The sequence below is a fragment of the Lampetra planeri genome, chromosome 37 (genome assembly GCF_965212315.1).
Source record: "Lampetra planeri chromosome 37, kcLamPlan1.2.h2, whole genome shotgun sequence".
NCBI classification, from domain to species: domain Eukaryota; kingdom Metazoa; phylum Chordata; class Hyperoartia; order Petromyzontiformes; family Petromyzontidae; genus Lampetra; species Lampetra planeri.
Window position 1 is genome coordinate 9,537,140 of NC_136143.1, and position 9,319 is coordinate 9,546,458.

At 48.4% G+C, this 9,319-nt stretch overlaps 1 protein-coding gene across 1 annotated transcript; it reads right to left on the reverse strand.

Moving 5' to 3' along the window:
• Window positions 1-671: 671 nt before the first annotated feature.
• Window positions 672-8,345, reverse strand: NIF3L1 (NGG1 interacting factor 3 like 1). Its single transcript, XM_078612041.1, has 8 exons — window positions 8,245-8,345; window positions 6,444-6,684; window positions 5,808-6,171; window positions 4,900-5,059; window positions 3,480-3,615; window positions 2,633-2,771; window positions 2,023-2,106; window positions 672-1,730 (listed from the first exon to the last, which is right to left on the reverse strand). The coding sequence occupies exons 2-8, from the start codon at window positions 6,660-6,662 to the stop codon at window positions 1,546-1,548; spliced, it is 1,287 nt and encodes a 428-aa protein (XP_078468167.1). The 5' UTR covers window positions 6,663-6,684; window positions 8,245-8,345; the 3' UTR covers window positions 672-1,545.
• Window positions 8,346-9,319: the final 974 nt, after the last annotated feature.

Sequence of the window (9,319 nt, forward strand, 5' to 3'; positions counted from 1 at the left end):
GCCACTGGTAAAGGAGGTCTCATAGTGTAAATGCTTACCCCGAGCTCTCAATACTCTGGTAGTGCGCTGTTTTTGAGTTGTACGCCTTTTGGCGTCATCTGGTCTAACACCAATGGAGACTAGGCTCTAAGGAAAGCTGTCTCGGGTGTGGACCAATCAACTTCAAGGACAGTGCATATCATTATCATCATCAGTTTTCTTTTTTTTTGCATTTTGACTGCTTGTGTTGTGGTTATTGTATAAAGGTGTCAGTTTTTGTACCAGTTGAAAGGGTAAAAACCTATTACTATATTTTGCCACTGGTAAACGTGGTCTCAGTGTTGTCTGCATTTATTTTGATGTGACGTCACATTTCTCAAACCCCCCCCCCTCGGTGTGACGTCATTTATGGACGGCCCCGATGAAACTTTACAGCCTTTAAGTTATTTTAACATTTCCTGCAATTACTTCCCATTATGACTAGGTCACTAGTAAATATGAAATGATTAATATATTTTTTTCTAGTTTTGCCTTTTGTTTCTCCAAATTTTCAGAAAATATCTTGAAATGTCATGTCATTGTGAATAACTTTTATCGAACGCGTGTCACCTTGACTACCTTTTTTGTACTTTCTTCATTCACAATTGGGACATGCCTGGCCAGAGGATTGTTAATCAGAAAAGAGGCAGTGAGTGTTTACATCTTGTTTTTAATCCATTATTTTCAACCACATTTATTCAATACTTAATCATTTTCAACTGATTCATCGCGGCATGAGTGACTCAACCACCAGGAATACGAGCTTGACAATAGACAGTACATCAAGTAGGTCACTGGCCTATATGAACCGATTTTACCCACATCCTATCACGTATGTTGATTTTGTCGAAGGAACTCTAGCCTCGTGTAACAGAAAAAAAAAATAAAGGACAGTTTTTGGAAAGGTGCAAAAGCACATTTTACGTCATTAGGCAAACATTTAATGCAAAAGCCCTTCCTAAGAGTAAGGCCACACTCTAAATAGAATATTGTAAAGGGTCGTTGGCATACATTTTAGCCATTTACAGTATATATCTACGTTACAGCATGTTGAGTTTTAATATTGATTTGCACTCACAGGAATCAACCAAACATTCCAATGTGGGATCCTCCTGTCAAAGAAGTCTTTACAACTCAGTGAGGCATTCCTGCATAAGATGACTCGCTTTCAAAATGTGTTTTAGCATGAAAAATGACAGCAATTAAGCGCAGTTCTAATTCTTCAAATATAGACCAGGGGGAGGCTAAAACTTACCACTGCGGAGGCCATACTGTACAGCTCTCCAATGTATTTTCGAGTTGTACTGTCCCACGTACTGGGAGCTTCATCAGAAACTCAATTCAGTTGCTGAAGAAGTTTGCAGCATGTGGAGCAAAACATCTGACATCATGCCAAACAGCACGTGGTACAACCCATAAGTACATCGCAGAGATGTACAGCACGACTGCAACAACCTGCACGATAGTATAATAACACCCCCTCGTTGAAATAAACTGATGGAAACCAAAGAGAACTCTCCGGCGTTCTCAGACGACGGTCAGGGGGTCGCGGTCGACCTCAGACACGTGAATGTGGAGTTTGTGCTGTAGCTTGTCGAGCAGCAGGAGACGCAGGCGGGGCAGGAAGCCACGCTCGGTGTTGCTGTGCTCGCAGAGAATGACGCTGACACCCCGCGACACTGCGTCCAGCACCTCGTGGTGCGACAGTTCCCCTGCCACGTACACAGCACAGACGAGAGTAGTGGAGAAAATGGGTCGGTTTTAAGGGACCACCACAATGTACCAGTCATGAAATAGTACTAATTTTATTGACCCTGAAGGAATGATGGATTGAATCGACCCATGACCCACGATTCTAATTCACCAACTTACAACCGGGAGCGGAGCACTCTACCACAGCACTGCCCGGCGTAGTGATTATAATTATTTGGTGGGGTGCTAATGGGACAGGATTGAAACTGCAGGTCGAGGCAGCATTAAGGTGAGTGATGTGTGGTGCTGCACCTGTAAGGTAGAGGTCAGCCTGAACACCCTTGAGCACACTGCCCCCAGAGCCGGCACACAACGCCACAGTCCGCACTGTCGAGTCTGTAGAACACATCACACACACCACCGTTGAGATTGTAGCACATAGCACTCCTATGCTGAATACAGCAGCACTGAGCCCTGTGGCACACAGTACACAGCTCCACTGTTAGCATATAACACATCGCACATATTCGTATCGTTTATTTAACTAGGAGATAAACGAAACTCATTGAGGCACTTTTGATTTAAAGCTTTCGTGACTGCAGGGATTCATACTCTTGGTTCTTTCGGTAAAGTCACGTACAAGGGAAATAATAAAATTATATTTATATAATAGATTTTATTGTTTTATATTAATATTATTTTATTATTTCCCTTCTACGTGACTTTACCGAAAGAACCAAGAATATCATTGAGGTACGTGAAACATTGCCTCTTTGGCAAAGGCGACCTGGGCTTCATCTGAGCCTCTAGTACACAGCACATAGCATCGCCGTGTCTGTAACATAGAACTTGTAAATCTATAGCACACAACACAACTTCTTCTTGCACATGACCCAATGATGACTGACATGGCAATGGTTACCTGGCGACTTCCCGGCTCCCAGCGCTAGCCTCACGTGGGGCAGCTTGAGGTGCTGCTTGATGCGCGACACCAGCGTGGATGTGGATACCGGCTCGGTGAGCGTGCACAGTCGGCCCATGCCGGTGCCGGGGAACGGTGGCTATGGGACAAGAAGGGAAAACACGCGCTGCTCACGTACCACACCTCTTATGTGACGTGTATCATGGAGTCGATCTTCTTAATCTGATACAAAAGTCCCATAAATGTGTGTGTGGGGTCAGCGGCTCGGATTTTATCCCTCCACGTACTATCCTCCGCCTCATCTCTATTCATATCCACTGTCCTCATATCTCATTCCACAACATCCTCCCATCTCCTCCTCAGCCCCTCTCTGCTCCTTCTGTTCAGCACCCCTGACACCTCCATCACCCATCGAATTGGACCTTCTTTGTCGCTTCTCAATGAATGATCCAATCAATCTGAGGGCACCCTCCCTTACCTTCTTGAGACTATTAGTAGCCCCCGCTAAGCCTCTCAACATCTTAATTCTACCACCTTTCTCTTAATAGATATTCCCATCATCCGTCTTAGCAGGTACTGTGTAACATGTACGTGTACAGCCCTTTTGTCAATCCACTTCTGGATGAGGGCTTTGCCACACCATGTCTCTCATGATAGCTACCACAACATTCTGTTACTGCTACAGGGGAGATATTCGTATTTGTGTATACTACCATATCTACCTATGCCAATGTTGGTCTATGTATATGTGTGCGACCGTGTGCCTCCCGGCTGGCCGAAACGTTTCAGAATATTTCCAAGGTGTTCCCAGGCCCTGCTCTTCGGCTCCCTCTGCATTTGGACCGACCTTGCGCAGGGCGGTGATCTCCGTGTGGCGGTGCGCGTGCTCGTTGTTGGACAGGCAAGCCAGCGTCTCGGGCAAGGCTCCCTCCGTGCAGTTCATGCTGAGCATCACCGCCGACTCTTCCCCCTCATTCGCAGTCCTGCAGACGATACAGACGTCGATCGAGAGTCGTTACGCTGACGAGGACGGGTGTGGTATTGGTAGCGCACGCTAGGGAACGAGTTTTGCATAAAAAAAAAAATAATCTGCATTTAGATTTTTATTTATTTAGTTAAGAACAGTTTAGTTTCTTTTTCATATATGCGGATCATTTACATGACAGGTGACACCACTTTTGGCAGGAAAAGTGCGCAAGTGATGTCATGAAAGTAATGTAATTTCCTGCAACTTCATGCTTTCAGGTTAATCCGAAGCAAAGACATGTTAGGATCATCAAAAATTTCAAATCTAGGTACCATTTTCATATTTTTTATAAGTATGAAAATTGGAAACATATTCCAAATGTACACCTCCGATCTGATATATTGGATGCAAGGGTTTGTGGATCACGTATAGTTGCTAGTCCCAAACTCGCTTGGCTGTGAGGTGGCTAACAGGTAAGAGTACAGCAGGTACGTTTCGTGAACCCTTCTGTGCGTGCTTTTGACTATCATTCACTTGTATGCATGGTAGCTTCTCTCTGGGTACTCTGAATTACTTCCAAATGCAAAACACTGATGATCAGACCTGACCAAACGAACATCCCAATTTATAAACCTAAAAAAAGTCAAAATTCGATCAATGCGCAGAGTAGCGCAGTGCAAGGCTCGCATGCAGAATGCAGTGAGTTAAAATCCCACTGAGGGGTCGCATCAGCCTTGCATTCCTCCAGCGTGGCGGATAAAATATAAACATCGCTCGGTGGGTTTGCCCGTGACGAAATCACCCAGAATGTGCCCAATCTCATCCAAACTCAGAAGTAGGGTTTAGCCTGGATGGTGCTTGGATGGTTGACCACCATACATAACACGCTGTTGAAGGCTCTCGGTCTATGTGGCGGAAAGCAAAGGGCAGTGCGGAAAAATCCATTGGCTTACTGTTCGCCGACACTTCAACATCCATGCTCCCTGCATCGACTCGCATTGAAGAGCGCGGTGAAGTATGGCTCAATGACCCCCATAACCCGCGCGCTGTGAGGGGGCCCTAAATCCAGCAGTGGACCGACAAAAAGGGACTGTGCGTGCACGGTGCTTTTTCTGGAATATTTTGCTGGTTTTTTTCCCCTACATTTTCTGCGTGCACATAGTCACAGTCACTTTAAGATGTTTTCTTGTTCATGTTTTTGTCTTTTGTTTGTTGCGGTTGCACAACGATACAAGAGCCGAATGGCTCACAGGGCTATACCAAATAAATTTAACTGAAACTTAAAGGTGTGCGTACGTACTGCAGGGGCAGGGTGTGGAGAACGAGCCCAGACACGGCCCTCAGCTGGGCGGCTAGCGAGGGCCAGTCCGCCGCTTTGGCAGCGCTCGTCACGTGCACGCTCCCCTGGCTCAGATGCTTCAAGGCCTCGGATGTCTTCAGTGGGGTCACGGAGCCCTTGCCTGCACGACACAATCGTGAGGCCGCAACACGTGCGTCAATGTATCACCGTTTAAAACCAATTCTCACTGAAGGGAAAAAGTGCGGCAATACAATTTCTTGCTCACGCCACTTTTGACGGTCAAGCCTCCATTAGAGGCAGCTTTAAAGAGTCCTTCTCGAGGTTACATGCTGGACACACATCTTGGATGATTTGGGAGTACTCACACTTTACCCCGCCACATGCGAACTGACGGTCAATAGCGTTGTTGCTATTTATACTGCTGGGTGGACAGGTGAATTGATTTAACAACCTTGTACCATCATTCTTTCCACTGCTGCACTGGGAGATGAAGCTGGCGATCTCCGGATTTAAAGTCCAGTCTGCTAACCATTATACCGCAGCAGTCTGTATACATACAGATATGAAATCTTTCACTCTTTAAGGGGGATCGTAAACGTATATGGGCAGACCTGTGTCACCCCCTCATATATTATGGTGGACTTTCTCCCAGTTCTCCAGTTTCCTCCCACATGAAGCCAAACGCCCGTCAATGGAAGTGACCAAATATTTCAAAAGGTCCAGTGTGATAACCATTACACCATGGTAGCACCTTTACTTCTTAGTTCCTGAAGAAGCTCCCAGCACGCGGGGCGAAACGTGCTGACCCATTGTGCCAAACAACACGTGGCACAACCCGTAAACATCGGAGGGCTGTACAGCACAACTGCGAAAACCTACGCAGCACACGACAATGAGCAATCCCATACCGAGGCCCTCTGCCAGCCAATCGTTGACTCCGCCGCGCAGGGCGTCGTAGCAGGTGTGTGGCGAGTAGACAGCCACCCTGTTCTCCAGCGCCGTCACCACTAGCCTCTCCTTCCAGGAGCGCATGGTGAGCGAGCGCAGGGGTGCGAACACGGGCGGGTGGTAGGAGAGCACCATCTGGGCGGGCAGTCGCACGGCCTCCTGCAAGACCTCCTCCGTCAGGTCATTGGTGAGCAGCAGGGTCGAGACGCAGTGCGGCGGGCTCGGTTCCACCAGCAGCCCCACGTTATCCCAGCTCTCGGCCAGAGCCGGGGGTGCCAGCTCCTCCAACGTACGCACCACCGCGTGCAGCTCCATCCCTGCCACCTAGGAATGCGGCAACGTGACAATACAATGATCGTCATCGTTATCAGGCCACGGTCAATCCACTCCCCCATTGGAAGTCATAAAATCGCACTTTGATAAAATTCTGAAACAAATATTCAAAATAATTTTGTATATATTTTAAATCTGATAATTAGCGATGGCGGTAGCTTTGGGAGGCCTTCATCAAGCAGTGGAATGGCCATGGCCGACGATTGATGTAGATATTATCGTGAAATATTATATCGTGGGAACCCTACTTCTGCTGCACTCACACTGTTGGTGCTGCTGCTGCTACAGGGAGTGGCCAACCTCCAACAACGCCCAGCGAAAGAACAGCCAGGAGATGGCGTGGGCCAGTGGGCGGAGGTTAGTAGAGATTTCAGTTGCGGTGACGGCCGCTGCAGACGTCTGCTGAATGAACGTCTTGCGAAGCCGAGGGATGTCTTGAAGAAGGGATGTTTCGTCGCGGGGAGGACATTCACCCAAGACATCCACTCTGCTCAGCGTGGCGCTCTGTGAAAAAGCGAGGGATGCCGTTAAGAGGCGAGGCAAGTCAAAGGGTCTCCTCGCTCAAACAAGAATGGGGTGGTGGTCATCTGTCTGAAGCAGCAATGTTCTTCATTGCAACGCCCACGGGCCACTGGCCGCCCCTGGTGGCCTTAAGTGCTGCCCCTGACATGCAGCCCCCGATAAATACACGAATGTAAAGACACCCCCCCATCATCATATTAAAACCAATGGTTTCAAATGTGTATTGGCCCTCACACTGACGATGACTTATCGTCGAAAGTGGCCCTCCTCTGAAAATGAGTGAACACTGAAACAGTGTTGGAAGTTCTCCATGCGTATGGCAGGGTTAGTTTACCCATAAAACCACCAGTTTTGACTTGACACATAGTAGTTCAATATCTAAACCTGGAGGGGCCTATGATGACGGGTGGAATTGTTACCCCGACCTAGAGTTGTAACCTGACCTGAATTTTTTTTATTAACATCCCAATGTAAAAGGTCCCTCCTATTTATAGCGCCAGGATAGAGTGGCCGCAGTGGTTCGTGCGTTGTAGTTCGAACTCAGCGGCGACTAATAACAGCGATTAGTATCCGAACTCGTCCTGGTGTCCGCTCCTTCTCAAACCAGCACTGGACCAGTGTAGAGAAGTTCGATCAGCACCCCACGACCGATGTTGACCTAAGGTTCCAGCAGTGGATTGACAGTGGTTGTAAAGTTAACTGCGTGCCAAGCAGCTGGATTTAATGTGAAGAATTCTAGATTTGAAGCTTTCCTGACTGCAAGGATTCATACTCTTAGTTTTTTTCGGTAAAGTGACGTAGGTAAAAAATAAATAATACAAATAAATAGTAATAAAAAATAATAGAATAGAAATAAAATAAATCCTAATAAATTAATAAGATCCCGTTAATTTGTTTTCCATCTCAAAACTATATTTTTGGGAGGGACCTTCTACATTGGAATGTTTGGCCGATTTCTATTAATGAGTGGATTGTGGGAGGCGGGAGACCGGATAAAATTCACTGGGAGTAACGCTCAATTATCCGCACAGATGGATTCAAGAATCCAATGCTGCTCTGCCATCTCCCGGCCACTTCATGGGGTGTGACATCCCATGCAGCACGTGGGATCGTGAACACCCAGACATTTTTAAGTGTCTTGGTGCATTTTCTCCGGGTTCTCTGTTTTCCTCCCACCAAAAGTCTAAACTTTCATTAAGCGACGAATCAGTCAATGTAGCAAGGCCCTCTCGGCAAAGAGTCTGGGACATTCGGCGGGGCCTTCCCCGGGTACAACGAAGGTCACTCTTACTGCCGCCCTTTGTCAATCCACTACCGGATGAAGGCCTCCCTATGTCGCATCGGTCGTGGTGGTTGCAGTGATCGTGGTTTGACCATACTTCACCACGCTGGTCAGTACGGTGTTGCAGAACCGGTTCGGATTACATTCGCCACTAACGTTAGCTGCGGCAGGGAATCGATCGCGGGTTGTTGGCTTCATTGCGCGACAATGTAATGATAAGTATTGTACAACTAACACTATTATATAATTATTATAATTACGGGGAAACTCTCGCCGGCTTCCAAGCGCCCTGCACTCTTGCTTGACAACGTGGAGAATCGATTCCTCGATTCACACTCAGGGGAATCTATAAAAATCGACGTCACGATTACCTTCAATAATCGATTCCCCGTAGACCTGTGAATGTGGTGCTGAATTTTGCAACAGAATGATATTATTTATTTATTTAGGCTGCAGGGAGGAATCCGATGAGCTATGAAGCGCTTTTTTTTAAAAAACAGATGTCCAGTAAGGGCCGGGTCAGAACGTTACAAGAATACGAAGACACATCAGGAGTGCAAAAACACACACGTGGTTGTTGACTATTTTAATTTGCTTGTTATGCAAGCGCAGTGGTGATGTCAGGAGCACTTAGTGGTGAATGGCGGTTGTTGTTATTGTTGTTGCTGCTTGTAATGCATTGAACGATGCATCGATTTTTCTCTCGTCGAATTAAAATTCGCTCTATCTGCAGCGGGTGTGTGTTTAGGGTGATTGTGTTTACCTTTCTTGTACTTTTGAACGTTCTTACCACGTGCCCCCTACTGGTGGACATCTGTAACAAAAAGCGCTTCATAGCTCTTCGGATTCCCCTTGCTGCAGTAATAAATATTCCGATTCTGAGAAATCGATTACCAGGATGGATCGGTGGAATCGACTCCTGCACGCGACGCCTTTAGCCGGCCATCTTACTCCCGCCACGGCGATTGGCTGCGACCTTGGCACGCGACACGTGGGGAGAAGGACGGCCTGTGATTGGTAGCGAGCGGGAGGCATGCGGGGCGGGGGGGGGCATGCGGGGCGGGGGGGGGCATGCGGGGCGGGGGGGGCATGCGGGGCGGGGGGGGCATGCGGGGGGGGGGGGGCATGCGGGGGGGGGGGGCATGCGGGGGGGGCGGGCATGCGGGGGGGGGGGCATGCGGGGGGGGGGGGCATGCGGGGGGGGGGGGCATGCGGGGGGGGGGGGGCATGCGGGGGGGGGGGGGCATGCGGGGGGGGGGGGGCATGCGGGGGGGGGGGGCATGCGGGGGGGGGGGCATGCGGGGGGGGGGCATGCGGGGGGGGCGAAGTTGGAGG

Bases quoted from the DNA above. Each gene is read 5' to 3' on its own strand.
- NIF3L1 (XM_078612041.1), bottom strand. From the start codon at position 6,662: ATGTCTTGGGTGAATGTCCTCCCCGCGACGAAACATCCCTTCTTCAAG. The intron at 3,616-4,899 runs GTACGTACGCAC...TATCGTCTGCAG, and splicing joins CTCCACACCCTGCCCCTGCA to GACTGCGAATGAGGGGGAAG. The intron at 2,107-2,632 runs GTAACCATTGCC...TGTGTTCTACAG, and splicing joins GGGAGCCGGGAAGTCGCCAG to ACTCGACAGTGCGGACTGTG.